The sequence below is a fragment of the Erpetoichthys calabaricus genome, chromosome 2, assembly GCF_900747795.2.
Source record: "Erpetoichthys calabaricus chromosome 2, fErpCal1.3, whole genome shotgun sequence".
Lineage (NCBI taxonomy): Eukaryota > Metazoa > Chordata > Cladistia > Polypteriformes > Polypteridae > Erpetoichthys > Erpetoichthys calabaricus.
Genome location: NC_041395.2, coordinates 271,554,882 through 271,575,477, shown reverse-complemented (window position 1 = coordinate 271,575,477; position 20,596 = coordinate 271,554,882). Strand labels below are relative to the sequence as shown.

Genomic DNA, 20,596 nt, shown 5'->3' with positions numbered 1-20,596 from the left:
TCTTGTGTACTTTCTGCATGTCTTTGGCTATCCCACTTCTTCTTCACTATCCCTTTCCTCTGTATACTCTCTTGTACTTCCTCATTCCACCACCAGGTTTCCTTTTCCTCCTTCCTCTGTCCAGATGTCACGCCAAGCACCCTTCTTGCTGTCACTCTTACTACTTCTGCTGCAGTTGCCCAGCTGTCTGGCAACTCTTCACTGACACCCAGTACGTGTCTTACCTCCCTAAACTTAACCTTGCAGTCTTCCTTTTTCAACTTCCACCATTTGATCCTTTGTTCTGCCCTCCCTCTCTTTCTCTTCTTCTTGATCTCTAATGTCATCCTACAGACCACCAACCTATGCTGCCTAACTACATTTTCCCCTGCCACCACATTGCAGTTAATTAATCTCCTTCAAATTGACTCTTCTGCAAAGGATATAATCTACCTGTGTGCATCTTCCTCCACTCTTGTATGTCACTCTATGTTCCTCCCTCTTCTTAAAATACATATTCATCACAGCAATGCCCATCCTTTTTGCAAAATCCACTATCCTCTGACCTTCTTCATTCCTCTCCTTGACACCATACCTACCCATCACCTCCTCATCTCTTCTGTTCCCTTCACCAACATGTCCATTGAAATCCACTCCAATCACCACTTTCTGTCCCTTGGGTACACTGTCCATACCTCATCCAACTGACTCCAGAAATCTTCCTTTTCATCCATCAAACATCCAATTTGCTGGGCATATTCACTGACAACAGTCATTATCACACCTTCAGTTTCCAGCTTCTGATCATAACTGACGTAAGAAAGAGACAAGAAAGTTCCAATGAGAGTTGTGGGTCAGCCAGAAATATTGTTTAAATACCAACGCAAAGAAAAAAAGATGACTTTGAAAAAATAACATGACAAATGGATATGCACATGGAAGTTAGGGCTACTTTCTGCAGGCTCTTGTTTACAATGAATGGCAACCTACAGTGGTGGCATTTCGTGTATGTGGTGGGACCTGATATGCCTTTACAGTTCTGAGGCATCTTCTGCCATTCTATGGACAGAAACAGAAGACACTATGCATCACTCTCAGTCTTTCCCCTGTGCTCCATTAAACAAGAACCTGTAAGGCAATCACCAGACCAACGTTTTTGGCAGCAGCTCATTGACTTTTGCACTACCCTTACTACCTGCAGTTTAAGAGCAAAAAACCAAAACAAGAAATAAACTACAATAAGGAGAATTAAACACATGTTTTAAAATTTCATTTATCAAAGTTCCAAATCTGCTCACTTTCAATTTATTATCTACAACTTCATAATGTTGCAGTCTAGAAAATGATTAAAGAATTAATACTTCAGCCAGGGTTCTACACAGGAAGGAAATAACTGTATAATTCATATTCTGAAAATGTTGCCACAATAAAGTAAAAGAAACCCTTTGACATGAATGAATTATAACAAAATGACAGCAATACAGTAAGTGAAACACTTCATTGTAAGCAGTTTTACATTGTCTCGTCTCATCTCATTTTCTGATAGCACTTTTCCTGACGAGAGCTGCAGTGGCAGCAGGCCAAGCAGGTCAGCCAAGACTTCCCTGTCCCCAGCTACAGATTCCATCTCTTCCTGGGGAATTCCCAAGCCAGATGAGACATATAATCCCTCTAGTGTTTCCACGGTCTGCCCCGGAGTGTTTGCCCGGTGGGATGTGCCTGGAGCTACTCTAGGGGGAGCCACCCATGGGACAACCTTACAACATGCCCAAACTACCTCAACTGCTTCCTCTTGACGTGGAAGAGAAGAGAATGCCCTCTGAGGCTATCCTGAATTCCTGAGCTGTTCACCCAGTCATGAAGTGTAAGCACAGCCACCCTGCAAATAACAACATTTATTTCCATAGCACATTTTCACACACAGGATGTAGCTTTGCTTTACAAGATACCAAAGAAATAGTTGTAAGAAACGAGAAGCAGATTAAAAATAGATAAGAATAAGAATAAATAACATATGAAAAGTCAGAGATAAAAATAAATTAATAAACACTTACATAAGATCTATAATTAATAGAAAGGTAGAGTCCTTCCATATAGATTAGTGTTTTTAATTCTCTAGCAATGAATCTGATAATAAAGTCAAATGGCTGGGAAAGGCAAGAAGAAACCTAATTTTTGTTGATTGCACTCGTGATCTCACACTTTTGGTCATTACCCTCAGCTCATGAACATACTGTAGGTGAGGACAGGGATGTAGATTGCCCTGTAAACCAAGAGAAAAATCCACTCTTATCCAAGAGAGAACCGTCCTCAGACTTGGAGGTGGTCATCAACATCTAAGCCACTTCACACTTGACAGAGAACAGAGTGAGTACTTGCCAAAGGTCACAGTTGGAAGAGGCAAAGAGAACAATGTCATCTGCATAAACAACAATGCTACACCTAGCCTCCCGAACTAGACACCCTCATATCCTTAGTTTCACTTTGATATCTTGTCTATGAAACACATAGCCTTGATGTAGCCCAACACCCACAGAGAATGAACTCGACTAAACTGAGTATTTGGACTCCGGTCTTACTGAATTCATATTATAAATAAATAGCACACAAGAACAAGAGTGTGCATCAGGAAGAAAAGCTGGTCTATCATTCCATGGCCAGGACGGAATCCACATTGTTCTTCCTGTATCTTTGGCTTAACCATCGGACAGAGTCTTCCCTCCAGCACCCTTGCATATGCCTTACCTGGGAGTCTGACATGTGTGATCCCTCAGTAATTTTATATTGTAAGGTTACAAATAGAATTACACTGATTGTGTTTTAGTAATTTAGTTCTATGTTGTATTGAAAAGGTGTTCTGGGGCAAAAGTTCTTTACCAGAGGAAGGGAAACCAAAAGCAGAAAGGGTTTCAGAGTTTCGAAGAAGTGTTAAGTCCTGAAAACTACACTGTAAATAAAGAAGACATGGCAAAAACATTCTGCCATATTTTTATACATAATATTTATTTGTTTTTGGGACATGATTCAACAGCATAATGTATTTAAAAATTTTATACGCTTGAGACTTTGTAGATAATCAATAAAAATAGAAGGAAAAAGTAGCTCATTGTAGAACATTGTAGAATTTATAACAATCAACCATTCTGTCTTTATTTTAAGAATAACATACAGTATACATCATTTTGAAATTACTTCCACCAACATTTTTACATCATGCATCATGACAAGATACTTTAGAAAACAATTTAAAACTAACACAAAATAAGAAGTAATAGTAACAGATAATGCCTTTTCTGTTTAGGTTTTTATGCTTTAGTGTGCTTCCTGTTTTCAAACTTAGAACACTGTATGCATTTACAAAGCTAATATAGAGAAGGCAGAAAAAATAATTTAGCAATAACAGCTGACTGGAGAGCGCTGCTTCCATTGGGGTCAATTCTGTTTTCAGATATCACACCAGTCCATGTCTGTGTGAATTCTGCACAAGCCTTGATACAGTATATCAAAAGTAGGATTTTAAAAGCAGGTTTAGGTTTACCTGGCATGCAATGCAAAGATGCAAGGTCTGGATGTATAAAGTTGTATTTCTTAGTTCTAGTTATGAAGGGTGCCACTGGTGTTTTAGGCATGAAAATTCAGGCAAGTCTGCACAGACCTATGAGAGAGACGCTGTCAGAAGGTGAAGAGTCAGTCTTAGGTACTGTGCAGAGAGTGTGTGTGTGTGTAGGCAGGGGATGGGGCAGAGAAATGGAGCCGCACAGATGGAGCTGTGGAAGTTTGGAGCAACAGCACTGGCATTAAAGAGCGGCAGAGGAAGGCAATGGCCTTCAGTAAACCCCATGTATGTGAGTGAAGAAGAGGCACAGCATTCATCAAAGATTAAATTGTATTGTACAGAAGAATTTGATGTAATTCATGATAATGGTGAAAGCTACTGCAAAAAAGCAAAATATGCCAGTTCACACTCCCTGTAAACTGAAGACTTAAATAACCAATGAGGCAATCTAAAGGACTCTAGCCTTAAAGCACCAAGGCAGAACCGAAAAGAACAGGCTACACATGAGCCAATGTATACACAGAGCACTGCAGGGTCCAAGGGCCTCTATGGAATCCCAGAACCAAACTACTCATACCAAACTCAAAGAAATTTTCAAATACTCAAAAAAACTATATAACTAACTGAATTATGGAAAAATTGGAAAAACTTCAATTTGATAACTAAGATTCTTTTTGCTATTAAAATTTTAATAATGTGTTAAATTGCTGGGAAACAGGATGCCCCACTCACCCCTGATGCATAGATGTTACAAATACTGCAATGCTTTGTAGTAACTAAAGAATAGTAATGCAACTATCTGAACATCCTGGTACTGGTTCTATGATGGAAATATTCTGGTTTAAAAAAGCAAAACAATGTTTATTTCTGCTCAGTACAAATGAAGGAAACATTTATACTCTGAATATTAATAAACCACATTCAATTTTGTTTATAATATGGATAAACTATACATTTGATAGTGTGGGAATTTGATGACTGCAGGTTATATCAGTGTCAAAGATAATCCCTATATTTTATTTGGGTTATACCAAAATAAAGTCAAAGTCACTCAAGTAAAGGATTTTTGGTATTGTCCTTCTAGTCCTTAAATTTAAGATTAAGTAATGTTTGCTGATTCCCTCTTTCAATTCATTCAATTAATACCAAAACAGAAGAAGGTCAATCATTTGTGTTTTCATTAATGAAGTAGGTAATTACTGACATAAAATGAAAAAGTAACATTTATTGGTACTGTTAAAGCTGTTTATCATTGACATTACATGAGTATTGTGATCTTAAACAACTGTCTACAAATGAACAGCCCTGAAATCAGAAAAACTGAATATGAAAATGGCTGAGATTAATGTGAAAAACAAGCAAAATTGTGCTTGTTTTACAGAGTCTAAGTTCAGATGTCTGATCAGCCAGGCATCTACTTTTAGAAAATAAAACTATTTCTATACGCTTCTAAAGTCAAAACCAAAAGGATTCTGGTGCTTGACAGAGACCTGTCTTGATTATTTAGTCTTCTCTTTGTAAGGAGGCTTTTTAGATTTTTATGGTGTAATAGATAGCCCGGCCACAGACAGACACAGCACCAAAGTTCAAAAACACACGGGTTTATTATACACTATATGCAATTGGTTTCATGCACTCATGACTCCTCAGTCCTTTAATTCTCTCTTCGGCTGCCTCCACTCCTCCCTCACAAGCTCCGTCTTCCTCCTCCCGACTCAGGCTCCTAGAAGGCAGTGAGGCGGCCCCTTTAATCATGCCCTGGATGTGCTCCAGGTGCTTGATGATGGTCTTCCGGCAGCACTTCCAGGTGTGGCGGAAGTGCTGTCCTCCAGGGCTCAGGAACCATCCAGGCAGCCCCTTCGTTGGGCCAAGGGTTTGAACTTCCAAGCTCCGTATCCATGACCCTTGATGGAAATTAGGGGGGCTGCCCTCTTGCATCCAGGGAAGATATTGCCCCCTTCTCGGTCCTTCCCTGATCCAGGCGTCCCGGTGGGGCAAGGTCCCTGGCCACCTGCCACAATGGTAAGATTTGTATGGTAAGCTAGCCTAGTCATGGACTATTGGTCAGGTATTAAATCTAAATGCAGAAGAGTCAAGTAAGCTTCTTTTTATCATAGCTGCTGGATGGAAAGAATTTGCTTTATAATATATGCATTACTAGCACTACACAGTATGTGTTAAATACATGCACTACATCATTTATCTGTTAGACACAAAGGGCACCCATCAACCAATCCCAATGATTCAATCAACATGCAATCCCCAGATTCTAAAATGTAAACAAAAAGACAAAAAAAGTTTATGCCATACCCTTAAAGGGGACCTGGCCTGGTGCACACTACAAACATGACAAACAAAAAGAGACCTTTCAGTCCATAAGGCCTGTTTGTTTAGCTAATAACTAAGTTGTCTATGTATGTTATCCAGATTCTTCTTAAAGATTTCAAGATTTCTGCTTCAACTATATGTCTTGGTTAGTTTGTTCCAGAGTCCCACAACTGTCTGGGTAAAGAAGTGCTTCTTGATTTCAGTTTTAAATTCCTTTCCCCTTAATTTCCACTGATGTCCTTGAGTACATGATTCACCCTTAAACTGACAGAATGTTGCTGGATCTACTTTATGTACTGCCTTTGAGGATTTTAAATACCTGGATTAGGTCCCCATGCAGTCTACTCTACTCAAGACTACACAGGTTTAATTTTCTGAGTCTTTCAGAGTAGGACATGTCCTTTGTCCTGGGATGCACTTGGTTGCTCTCCTCTCAGCTTCAATTGCTTCTGTGTCTTTCTTGTACCGTGGCGACCAGACACGGACACAATACTCCAGATGTCGTCTTACTGGTGCATTACAGTCTGAGCATAATGTTCCTTTACTTAACTTCAACAGTTTTTATGATACAACCAAATATTTTATTTTCCTTTTTATTTGCTTCTGCACATTGTTTAGTCAATGAAAATGTTGTGTCAACATAAACTCCTAAATCCTTTTCAGTAGTTGCTTCCTGTATGATAGCGTCTCCCATCTTGTATTTATAATTGATGTTCCTTTTTTCCACTTTGCGCTATTCATCATTAAACTGCATTTTCCAGGTGTTTCCCCAGTTCTGAAGGTTGTCCAGGTATTTTTTAAATTATTTTTGCGGCCTCCTCAGTATCTGCCATCCCTCCAATTTTAGTGTCATCTGTGAATTTGACAGGTTTACTAACTACACCAGACTCAATGTCATTATTATAATATAGAAAAAGAACTAGGCCATGAACAAATCCCTGAGGGACTCCAGTGATGATCTTGCTCCATGTAGAGCAGTCTTCTCTTATGTGTACTCTTTGTCTCCTGCCAGTTAACCAACTAGAGATCCAGTTTTATAGGATACCTCTGATGCCAAGAGCTTCTAGTTTCAGAATTAATCTTAGATGTGGGACTATATCAAATGCTTTTTTAAAGTCTAGATAAATTATGTCGTATAACCCAGCCACAGGGGATGCACAAACCAGTGTGTTTCTTTGTGCCGGTCCCAAGCCCAGTATAAATGGGGAGGGTTACGTCAGGAAGGGCATCCGGTGTAAAATTTTGCCAAATCAATATGCGGACAACAATACAAATTTCCATACCGAATCGGTCGAGCCCTGGGTTAACAACGACCGCCACCAGTACTGATAGCCAACAGGATGCTGGCAGAAATTGGGCTACTGTTGGCCGAAGAAGAAGGAGAAGAAGAGGGAAGAGACGTGTCTGGAGGCAGGAGGAGAGGAGGAAAGTAAAGAGAGTGGAACTAAGGGTAGGAACTTTGAATGTTGGTAATATGACTGGTAAGGGGAGACAGTTAGCAGATATGATGGAGAGAAGGAAGGTTGATATATTGTGCATGCAAGAGACTAAATGGAAGGGGAGTAAGGCCAGGTGGATCTGAGGTCTATTCAAATTGTTCTATCATGGTGTGGATGGGAGGAGAAATGGGGTAGGGGTTATTCTGAAGGAACAGTATGTCAAGAGTGTTTTGGAGGTGAAAAGAGTGTCAGGCAGAGTAATGATTATGAAGCTGGAAATTGGAGGTGTGATGATGAATGTTGTTAGTGCATATGCACCGCAAGTTGGGTGTGCAATGGGTGAGAAAGAAGATTTTTGGAGTGAGTTGGATGAAGTGATGAACAGTGTTTCCAAGGGACAGAAAGTGGTGATTGGAGCGGAATTCAATGGGCATGTTGGTGAAGGGAACAGTGGAGACGAGGAGGTGATGGGTAGGTATGGTGTTAAGGAGTGGAATGAAGAAGGTCAGAGGATGAATACGGTGAATACATATTTTAAGAAGAGGGAGGAACATAGGGTTACATACAAGAGTGGAGGAAGGTGCACACAGGTAGATTACATCCTATGCAGAAGAGTTGATCTGAAGGAGATTGAAGACTGCAAAGTGGTGACAGGGGAAAGTGTAGTTAAGCAGCATAGAATGGTGGTCTGTAGGATGACGTTGGAGATCAAGAAGAGGAAGAGAGTGATGGAAGAGCCAAGGATCAAATGGTGGAGGTTGAAAAAGAAAGACTGCAAGGTTGAGCTTAGGGAGGAAGTGAGACAGGCACTGGATGGCAGTGAAGAGTTACCAGACAGCTGGGAAACTACAGCAGATGTAGTAAGGGTGACAGCAAGAAGGGTGCTTGGCGTGACATCTGGAAACATGAAGGAAGAAAAGGAAACCTGGTGGTGGAATGAGGATATACAGGAGAGTATACAGAGGAAGAGGATGGCAAGAAGAAGTGGGATAGTCAGAGAGATGCAGAAAGTAAACAAGAGTACAAGAATATAAGGCGCAAGGTGAAGAGAGAGATGGCGAAGACTAAGGAAAAGGTGTATGATGAATTGTATGAGAGGTTGGACACTAAGGAGGGAGAAAAGGACCTGTACCGATTTGCTAGACAGAGGGACCGAGCTGGGAAAGATGTGCAGCAGGTTAGGGTAATAAAGGATAAAGATGGAAACGTACTCACAAGCAAGGAGAGTGTGTTGAGCAGATGGAAAGAGTACTTTGAGAGGCTGATGAATGAAGAGAACAAGAGAGAGAAGAGGTTGGATGATGTGGAGATAGTGAATCAGGAAGTGCAATAGATTAGCAAGGAGGAAGTAAGGACAGCTATGAAGAGGATGAAAAATGGAAAGGCTGTTGGTCCAGATGATATACCTATGGAAGCATGGAGGTGTTTAGGAGAGATGGCAGTGGAGTTTTTAACCAGATTGTTTAATGGAATCTTGTAAAGTGAGAGGATGCCTGAGGAGATGGAGAAGAAGTGTACTGGTGCCTATATTTAAGAATAAGGGGGATGTGCAGGACTGCAGTAACTACAGGGGAATAAAATTGATGCGCCACAGCATGAAGTTATGAGAAAGAGTAGTGGACGCTAGGTTAAGAAGTGAGGTGATGATTAGTGAGCAGCAGTATGGTTTCATGCCAAGAAAGAGCACCACAGATGCAATGTTTGCTCTAAGGATGTTGATAGAGAAGTTTAGAGAAGGCCAGAAGGAGTTGCATTGCGTCTTTGTGGACCTGGAGAAAGCATATGACAGGGTGCCTCGAGAGGAGCTGTGGTATTGTATGAGGAAGTCGGGAGTGGCAGAGAAGTACGTAAGAGTTGTACAGGATATGTACAAGGGAAGTGTGACAGTGGTGAGGTCTGCAGTAGGAGTGATGGATGCATTCAACATGGAGTAGGGATTACATCAGGAATCAGCTCTGAGCGACCTTTCGTATTTGCAATGGTGATGGACATGTTGACAGACGAGATTAGACAGGAGTCCCCGTGGACTCTGATGTTTGCTGATGACATTGTGATCTGTAGCGATAGTAGGGAGCAGGTTGAGGAGACCCTGGAGAGGTGGAGATATGCTCTAGAGAGGAGAGGAATGAAGGTCTGTAGAAACAAGACAGAAAACATGTGTGTAAATGAGAGGGAGGTCAGTGGAATGGTGAGGATGCAGGGAGTAGAGTTGGCGAAGGTGGATGAGTTTAAATACTTGGGATCAACTGTACACAGTAATGGGGATTGTGGAAGACAGGTGAGAAAGAGAGTGCAAGCAGGGTGGAATGGGTGGAGAAGAGTGTCAGGAGTAATTTGTGACAGACAGGTATCAGCAAGAGTGAAAGGGAAGGTCTACAGGACGGTAGTGAGACCAGCTATGTTATATGGGTTGGAGACGGTGGCACTGACCAGAAAGCAGGAGACAGAGCTGGAGGTAGAAGAGTTAAAGATGCTAAGATTTGCACTGAGTGTGACGAGGATGGATAGGATTAGAAATGAGTACATTAGAGGGTCAGCTCAAGTTGGATGGCTGGGAGACAAAGTCAGAGAGGCAAGATTGCGTTGGTTTGGACGTGCAGAGGAGATATGCTGGGTATATTGGGAGAAGGATGCTAAGGATAGAGCTGCCTGGGAAGAGGAAAAGAGGAAGGCCTAAGCAAAGGTTTATGGATGTGGTGAGAGAGGACATGCAGGTGATGGGTGTAACAGAACAAGATGCAGAGGACAGAAAGATATGGAAGAAGATGATCTGCTGTGGCAACCCCTAACGGGAGCAGCCGAAAGAAGAAGAAAAAAGAGATAAATTATGTTGTATGCTTTGATTTTGTCAGCTATTCCGGTTGCTTCTTCAAAAAAATGTAACAGATTGGTTTGGTACAACCTTCCTTTCATAAACTCATGCTTGGCTATATTATTTTCATTTAGGTAATTTTGTAATTTATTTCTTAGTACAGTTTCCACAATTTTGCATGTCACATTTGCAACTTTCCAATCATAAGGTACTTCTCCTTTCTGAAGTGACTGCTGAAATATGTCTAATATGGTTTTATAAATTATATCTTTAATTTCTTTCAACACAATTCGTAAAATCCCATCAGGTCCAGGGTTGTAGTAGACTTCAATGTATTGAGGGCTTGAAGCACATCTGACTTTTATTTTAAAATCTATGAACTCAGGATTTGCTTTTACTTCTGCATGAGGCATTCACTTGGCCAACAAGGCCAACACTTGTTTCTTCCTTTATAAATACTTGGGTGAAATATTTGTTCAGTTCATTAGCTATTTCCTTCTTATTTTCAATAATTTCTAAATTCCTGTTCCTAAGGTTTCTTAAATTCTCTTTTTACTGCAGTACTACTGAAAGACATTGCTTGCTGCTTGTCTTGGCATCATTATCCTTTTTTATTTTGATCTCTCTTTTGATCTTTTTGATCTCTTGCTGTTGTGTCCAGTATTCCTCTATGTCAGAATTAACTGGCTTTACTTTTAACAGTTTAACTTTTTCATGTGCGGAGACTGAGCATAAGATGGACTAGTAGGTTGTTCATTGATGATAATGCTATTACCAGTGATACAAATCTGCAAGTACAATATCTTTGCTGGAGACATGTTCATCACTACCAGACAATATGTCGGTGTAGTACATTGATATTTCATTAGTTTGTTTCTTTCAGAATATAAGCTATATTAGTAGGCAATGTGGCATAGTGGTTAAAGCTCGGAGTTTGTGGGTTCAATTCCCTCTACTGACACTTTATGACTATGAATAAGTCAGTTCATCTGCTTGTGCTCCAATTGGAAAAAACAGAAATGTAACCGACTCCATTGTATGTCAAACATTATAAGATGTCTTGGATTAAAGTGTCAGTCAAATAAGAAAATGTAACGTAAATGTGCTATAATTACAGGTTTTTTGAGTTTTCATTGTTTTTTTTCTTGATAATCAAGCAAGGAAATCCATTATGCTAAAAAATACTGCCGTGATTGTGCAGACATATACATTTCAGCAATTGTTACAAGTACTTTGGAGCTTTCTTAAAACATTAAACTAAGTAACATAACGTAATCTCCCTTTGCCAACATGCAAATAGAGCTGCAGTTTAAAATGTTAGTGAAGCGCTAATTAAAGAAGCATATTAATTAGCATGGCAATGAGCAATCAAGGCTTAAAACCTTTCTTAAGCATGTGTAAGTCTTTGGGATGCATTTTTCAATGAATTCAATTGAGCATAAGCAGGCTACTTAGATCCATTAGTTTTGTTTCTAACTTTATTCGAAGATACCCACATAATTAGAGTAACAAATGCAAATGAGGTAAGTATTGTTTTGTAAATTCTAATCATCCTGTTTTTGTGAATCTAAATAGCTATCCTTAATATATTACAATGGAATCCAATGGAATGTAGTTTGGGACCAAAATATGAAATTCAGTGCTACTGCATGTGAGTTGGGTTTAAACTACATGAACTTATGAGTCCTAGCTGTCCTAAAGGGATTATTCAGTATGTATTATGGTATGCCAAACATGCAAAAATACCCATATTATGGGGAATATAGGAAGTCAAATTCTGAACATATAAAGTCAGTGTTTTGATAAATAAAGTCTACTTTGAATATATACTGTAGTTACTTTTCAAAATAAAAGAAAATGTCTAAATATAATAAGTCAATTCTGGTTATATAAAGTCAGCATCTGAAAATATGTAGTTATTGTGTACATATATATTATTTTTAAATGAAATGTACAAATGTTATCTATTGAAACAAAGACAAAGGTTCCATTGATAAACCATTTAATATCAAGTAAACTTACAAGGTACCTAATGAACTGTTTTAAAATTTATTTTCACAATGTGCCTAAACGTTTGAAGAAAAGCAATTAATCAATAACATTATCACATAGAATGTTATCATGCAGTATGTCAAAAGATTAACAAAGATAATATTTCTGAAGCCTTACCCATTACAGTATGAACTCCCCGCTGCCACTGTCTCTCAACTCTAAATTCCAACAGCCTGGTAGACTTTTATTACTGCTTGCTCTGTATCGGTGTATATACCAGCCACCAGACAGCTTCTGACATTTTCACTGTTGAATGTATCTGTATTTAACTCTTGGTAAATTATACGTTAGCTTTGCTTGTCCTTACTACTTTCTCACCAGATATTTTTAAATTTATGGTTAATGTTCAAATTGCATCCTGAAAATGTTCCTTTATTCAGTTTCACTTTATAGCAGCTATGCTTGCAGTGAAACAGCAAATAACTTGAATTTAAAACTAATAAAATAATAATATAATTTGCAGTTTGTTTGTGCTCCACATTAAATACACCTACACAGATAAATGATATTTTTTTCAGCCTAATGTGCCTAACCCTATTGAACATCATAACTGGAAAACCTTAATCTGACTATTTAAAATTAAAATAAAATAATTTCTCGAAGAATATTTATATTTTCAGATTTTAAAATATAGTTTATTTAAACTGTTTTAGCACATCCTGTAAGTCTCTTGTTATAATTTACTTTTGAACTAGCTCCCTTTTACCTTCTTTGCCATTGCTTCTAATGTTGTCGTTTTGCAGCATTTTCTTATTTACATCTAAATTATCTGATCATTACTGATAGTTAAGAACTTTTAAATTGTACTCTGCTTTTAAAATGACTCTGAAGGTAACTGAGTATTAAGAAAATGACTAAATTCTAAATCTGGCTGATGCTATGCAAAATCATCAAGTCACTGTCTTTCTCACTACTTCCAGTTGTATTCTCAGATGGTCAGCCATTTTTGCACAAGACAGTTTTTAGTTTAGTTCTTTATCATGTGTACATCTACGCATTACTTCCTAGGGTTTTGTCTTTACATTTCTTCTTTTTATCATGTAAATGTCTTTGTTGCTTGCAAGTAGATATATTTAACGGGTGTAGTAGACAAAGATACATGTGATATAAAAGTGTACGTTTTTAATAATAGAGACTTCATTGACTCAGAATTGAAGTGCATTTTCCCAAGTGAATTTCAAATTCAAATCAAAAATATATGTGCACATTGCAAAATCCAAACAGCCATTATATCATTTCCCACTTATTTGTACATTTACCTTCCAATATTTAATACTAAACAATATAATTATGGAAGAGCAATATAATTTTTACACTGTGCTTTATGCTATTAAGACACAAAAGCAGGATTCAGTAGACAGGCTATTTCTGGTAAATCTGTGTATTTAGAAAAGAAAGTCATCATTTGGGAATTGGGAGTAAGTGAGGCGCTATTGCTTATGTAAATAATTTCTCCCTTAAGATTTGTTACAGTCCGTGCCCAAAGAGACATTACTGAGAAGAAAATGATTGTGTTTCATCTCCCGCCGACAGCATGTAAGGTATAGAAGGTTTTTTTCAACACAGCAAGTTTGATTCTGAACCTTTGGTTTACTTTAGTATATTTCAAGTGGGTTGAAATTATGGTTTGTCAGAATGTGTACAACTGTTGTTCAAAAACAGTTGAAAGACTGAAACTTTTGTTCAGCAGCAAATGTGACACACAAGATTTAATTCTGTTTATAATGATGTTCCATTTCCATTATATGAGTGCTTACTTTTTAAACAAAATGAGATTAGGGAATCATGAGGTAATAAAGTATACATACATACATGTTGCATAATTTTCATTTAGGTTAGTATAAAGGCAAATGCCTCTGCCATTGACCTTGGTTGTCAGTCAGATATGTCTGATTTACATGTCCGATTAGTCTGAGACTTTAAGAAAATGGTTATCTGTATGGGTATGTAAACATACGTTTCTCCCTGGGTTTGTGTTTACCTTCCATCCAATGATGTCAGAATGTTCTCTGGCCATAAGCAACTCTTTTTTCCATATTAACTGTGCAGCATGTTAATTCTCCTTTTGGTCTGGATGTAGTGAGAAAAGTGCTATACAAATGTAAAGAATTATTATTACTATGTCTACAATCATGGCCAAAAGTTTTAAGAATGACACAAATATTACATTTCACAAAGTTTGCTGCCTTATTTTTATGATGGCAAGTTGCGTATACTCCAGAATGTTATGAAGAGTGATCAGATGAATTGCAATTAATTACAAAGTCCCTCTTTGCCATGAAAATGAACTTAATCCTAAAAAACTATTTCCCTTGCATTTCAGCCCTGCCACAAAAGGACCTGCTGACATCATTTCAGTGATCCTCTTGTTAACGCAGGTGAGAGTGTTGACGAGGACAAGGCTGGAGATGATTCTGTCATACTGATTGAGTTAGAATAGAAAGGTTCAATTGTTGTGAAGAAGGCTTCAGGGCACCCAAGAAACTCCAGCAAGTGCTAGGACCGTCTCCTAAAGTTGATTCAGCTGCAGGATCGGGGCACCACCAGTGCAGATCTTGCTCAGGAATGGCAGCAGGCAGGTGTGAGTGGATCTGCACACACAGTGAGGTCAAGACTTTTGGAGGATGGCCTGATGTCAAGAAGGGCAGCAAAGAAGCCACTTTTCTCCAAGAAAAATATCAGGGACAGACTGATATTCTGAAAAAGGTACAGGGATTGGAGTGCTGAGGACTGGGGTAAAGTCTTTTTCTCTGATGAATCCCCTTTCCGATTGTTTGGGGCATCCAGAAAAAAGATTGTCTGGAGAAGAAAAGGTGAGCGCTACCATCAGTCCTGTGTCATGCCAACAGTAAAGCATCCTTAAACTATTCGTGTGGGGGGTTGCTTCTTGGCCAAGGAAGTGCGCTCACTCACAATTTTGCATAAGAGCACAGCCATGAATAAAGAATGGTACCAAAACATCCTCCGAGAGCAACTTCTCCCAACCATCCAAGAACAATTTGGTGACGAACAATGCCTTTTCCAGCATGATGAAACAAAGTGCCATAAGGCAAAAGTGATAACTAAGTGGCTTGGGGAACAAAACATTGAAATTTTGGGTCCATGGGCAGGAAACACCCCAGACATTAATCCCATTGAGAACTTGTGGTCAATCCTCAAGAAGTGGGTGGACAAACAAAAACCCACAAATTCTGACAAATTCCAAGCATTGATCATGCAACATGGGGTGGCATCAGTCAAGATTTGGACCAGAAGTTGATTCACAGCATGCCAGGGCAAATTGCAGAGGTCTTGAAAAGGAAGGGCCAACACTGCAAATATTGACTCTTTGCATAAACTTAAAGTAATTGTCAATAAAAGCCTTTGAAACCTATGAAACTTTGTGAAAAACAATACTTGTGTTATTCTCAAAACTTTTGGCCATGACCAATTTAAAGCTCTTTCATTCCTGTTCCTTCCTGTTTCTAACAGTGTGTCTTCGCACACATTTAGCCTCAGTATTCAAATTCATATTACAAAGCTGCAGAGGAATTATTGATTAATTGTAAATGTAATAAATTCTGAACAGGTTTTCCACAGTTGAGTAAAAAATATGTATGCTTTTGTCTGGGTTATGATGCACAGAGTGCAGAGGATTGTTGTGAGCACCAAACAATGAGGAGATGAGTGAGGAATGAGAAACCATGGTGAAAAAGAATAAGTAAGGTTCAGAATACGAGAGGAGCCAAAACAAGAACTAGTAACCAGAATCAAAAAGCAAAGCTAAAGTCAAAAGTCAGACTCAGAAGATAGTTGTAACCAAAACACAAAATTCTAAAGCTTGGGCCTACGTAAAATAAAAACTAACTCTAGGATAACGTAAAGTACGAATACCAGCCTGTTTATATTGTGAGCTTTCAGTATGTCATCAACCTAATAACTGCAGTCATATAACCTTCAAAATGTTGTGTATATCAACAAAACTAACATGGTATTCTTAAATTTTTTGATCAGTGTGCATATCGTACTCCTGTCATTACTTGACTTTTCTTAAATAGCTACATTGAAAATGTCAATGCCCACTCCTAAATTCTATTCAGAAAAAATTAATGAATGATATTTTTGTTTTTTTATATTTTTTTAATACTCAAGCATGCAACAGCATTGAATGCTGGTCCACAGGTGTGAACCACTCACTGTCTCTTCTGACTCACGGTTCACCATATTTGAATATTCTTTTATACCTCGACAGATTCTCTCTTGTTGAAGCTATTGACAATTTTGAACATTGCTGCTCAAGTCTGAATGAGTATGGCTATAATGAAATACTGACGCACGTATTGAATCACAGATGCATACATTCACATGTATTGAATCACATACACACATAATGGCTTGATGGTACACAAATCATGTTACTTTTCTCTGAAAAGTGTCTCATTCATGACTAAGTCCCACATTCCATGGGTTCTTCCATCTTCAGTACGATACATTTTCGGATATGTATTGGTATTGAGCCCAATGAAGTTCACTACAAATTAACTGAAATGTTCAGGAACTTAACTTTACTGCGCCAAATGCACTGAATTCAATGGGAACGAAGGAGCTGAACTAATTTTAACTTGATCATAATGGTGAAATGGTTTTTTAGTGTCCCTAAGGGCTAGGGATATGTCTGAAATGATTATTGCGGCCAAAAATGTGACCTGAGCTGTGAGGCAGGAGTGCTAACCACTGTGCCTCAAACAGCAAAAGACACAGACAGAGCAAATACAGACAGACAGAACGAATACCACAAACGAAATACAACAAATGGCCACAAACTATTTATAAGTAAATAAAATATAGATCATTATGCTCACAGAACTTCAGTCTTTGGGCACACATTGGCAGTGCCACAAACCAGCAACATGGGACTGGTTCATTACATTATTCCATCTCCGGGTACTACTTCCCATGTATCTTTTTTGCTGCTTCATACTTTTTATTTTCATTAAGAAGATCATCTTTTTATTATTATTATCATTATTATTATTATTTAATGGGGTAGGAAATCTGTCTGGGGTATTGATTGTGTTGCGTGAAAGTTCTGTGCATGGCTACTATAGCACTATGATGTCATGCTGGCCTTGCAAAGAATTATAGCGTGCTGGGAAAAAAAAATTTGTTTAAGCCAGCCTGAAGGGGAATTTCCAGGAAACAATTTGGCAAACAAGGTCACTATATTTGCTGCAAAAAACACTTTGGTGAAATTTGCTGATCAACAGTAATTTATATAGCACAAGGTTATATCACTGAAAAAGGCACGGCAGTTCATAGTGTTAACTGGATAAATTGAATAAGAATTTCTATTTATTTATTTACTCTTTTTCTTCTTTTCATTGTAATAGAAAATATCGTAGTTAAAACTACTTTTTAAGTTTCAGGTGAGTTCTTTGCAGTTTTGGCCTTTCCCATCTGGGAAATTCATAAAACAGAGGAGTAGTGTGGATGAAGTGAGGAGCAGACTGCACCAGTCAGGCAGCTGCATTCTGGATGATCCTGGCAAGGTCAGATAGGAATTCCTGGGAGTTCTGCCAGAAGATAAATGGAGTTGTTCAGCCCAGAGGCAACAAGACTCTGAACAATGTTGAATTACACAGGTGCTAAGGTAGGGTTTGATCTTATGAATTCTGTAAAGGAAGAAGCAACAAGATTGTACAAAAGAAGAAATTGAGTTATCTAAGTTCACACAAAGGTTTTTGATATGAAAGTTTTTAATAATGTTTACAGATCACTTCTTCATTTCATAGACTTATTTTCTGCTATCCGTCACTAGTCATTTGATCCCAAAATATCAGGGATCTGTTCATTTTAGTATAAGTATAAAATGCTGAGCAAAGTAAACAAAAGCTATTTAACTTAATTCCAAAAAGATCAGCTTTGACCAATTATGGTTTTACAAAAACTACTGAGAAATATTCACATTGTTGTGGCAAGCACTCATGGGCCACACATTCAATTGATTTTTTTTGTTTTTTCATTATGGAAATCAGGCTATCCTATTGGAAAATACTGAACCAATATGCTATTAGCTAGATATCTTTATAAAGTGACAACTAAGAGTAAGCATGCACTCCAAGATCTGTCCTTTACACCACATACAGGTTATGTCTTGATCATTGCTGAAATTACTTTCATTGTTAGGAGATAACCTACAAAGTTCCATGATCACCAGATCATATTTCCTCTCTGGTGGGGCCCAGTATTCCACTTTAGTTTCATGCCCTTTATTTTTTTCTTAAAGGAAACGGTGTCTCTTGCTGTCCCTCGTACCAAGTGTAAAACTAAGGGGGACAGGGCTTTTGCAGCTGCTGCCCCTCACCTGTGGAACTCTTTACCACATTACATAAAGGAGTCGTCTACAATTGAACTGTTCAAAACAAGATTATTGACTCATTTCTATTCACTTGCTTTCCATAACCTTCAGTAATACTGATGGTTTCCTCATTGTGATTATGTAACATTACTTCTGTTTACTATTTATTTTATTTATGTTCATTTATTTTATTTCTATTTATGTTATTTATGTTAATTGTATGTTTTTTCTTTTATTCTATTATTATAAAGCACTTTGGCCACAGCATTCCTATGTTGTTTTAAATGTGCTATATAAATAAATTTGACATTGACATTGACATATAAAGAACTTTGGGGCTGTTTGTATCTGTTAATAACAGCAAGGTCCTTCTACACTATGTCGGGGAAACTTCTGTTGTAGTCTGCCAGCATGGAAGCATATCCAGCCCCGGTGTAATTAATATCATTCTAATGTTTTATACACTGATGGGCCTTTTTGTCAACTGGCAGCCATTGTTTTCCTCAGTGGCTTTTAGAGGAGTTCTACAGTTGTCAGCATGGGATTCTGACACATATGGATTGCTTTCAGGACCTTCCTTACCTCATTTAAACTTTCTGCTTCAGTTGTGCTTAGACTATTCACTCATCTTCATTCTCAAGGACAAAAACTCTTCTTTTATGAGACCCGTTTTAAGAGAACTGCTAGAATATGTAGTATGCAGCCACAGAATAATATCTAAATGTGATGGACAATACAAGAGATGTTGGTGAAGCCAGGGTCATTTATTAAAAATACTTCCATTTTGTTTTTTTTTATTTAACAAACATACTACTGAATTAATATTAATCACTGGAAGTGCCCTATGGGAGGGACTGGCACCCCGTCTGACATGAAGGGCAATTTCTGACCCAGATGGGAGGCCATAATGGATGGACACTATAGAGGCATAACACGGCCAGATTGGTGCTTGATTATTATCCCAGTCGGGTTGGAAGATTAATGCCTGGAATGGTGGAAGTTGTCTGTCAAGAGCAATTCCTTCCCCAATACAACAGATGGCAGTGCTCCTCTGGCATGGCCCCTGTAGTGACACCCGAATGGATCCATGGGATTTGTAGTCCTGAGGGACAACCCTGTTAGGATCCTTGGGTGCCACCAGAGGGCACTACAGAGAGGAAAAACTCTATGGGGCTTCCACATGGCCATTCAGTGCTATGGCACCAGAAATACTTCCTGGGTCGAACATAAAAGAAGCCTCTTGAACCCATCCAGGTCTTTTGGAGTCATGTGGAAGAAGGATAAACCTCACCTGGAGGAATGAAAGAAGAGAGAGAGAAAAGAAGCAGAGAATCACAAGTGTTTTGCTAATTTAAAAGCCTTTTGTATGGTACTTTATTGAAATAAAACTTGCATTTGAACCTGAGACTGGCATCACAGTGGTTGTGTCTGAGGTTTGGGACGTTGCAACTCCTACTGGTCACTTCATTAATTTCTAAATAGTACTCAGTTTGCCCTTATATAATGAAATAAGACATGCGTATCTCAGCTTCTTCAAACACTTCAAAGATGTCCATATTATCCTAACTGGCAACTTATACTAATGGTGTGTTTATACTCTAAGATAGACTGTTGTCCCTTCTTGTTTTATTTCTTACCCTACATGCATTTTTGGTGGGATAGACCCTGGCTCCCTTTGACACTTCAACAGAAAGCACAGGTAAACAAATTGGATATATGAATAATTAGAAGGTAAAGGGAGTATAACTTTGTATATGCTTTGTTAAGACATAAAAAGGCAGCATAGCGTTTCATCAGTTACCATTGCTGCCTCACAGGTCTGAAAGACTGGCTTTTAATCCTGACTCATTGTGTCAATGGCCATATTTGCATTAGTGTCCATACCCAGTATTGTGCATGAACTAGTTCAAAAGAGTGTGTTTATTGAACAAGATAATTTTTCTAAGAACGGTGAAGTTAAGGTAACGTATCTGCAAGTGAAGAACTTGAATGTGAGCTAGTTCAGTTTTATGTGACATTCTGGATCTGCTTTAGGTCCAGATTAAATGTTTTGCCTTACCCTGTAATGTAGAGAATATGGTATTTGGATAAGC

The 20,596-nt window shown here is 38.4% G+C and overlaps 1 protein-coding gene across 1 annotated transcript in view; it reads right to left on the bottom strand.

Annotated features, from left to right (window-relative positions):
• Positions 1–20,596, bottom strand: part of LOC127526656 (uncharacterized) — a gene marked incomplete at its 5' end in the record, with an annotated part of 189,661 nt that overhangs the window by 7,351 nt on the left and 161,714 nt on the right. Inside the window, 2 exon segments of the mRNA XM_051922604.1 lie at positions 675–789; positions 1,757–1,858. Coding sequence (XP_051778564.1) covers positions 675–789; positions 1,757–1,858 — 217 coding nt within the window.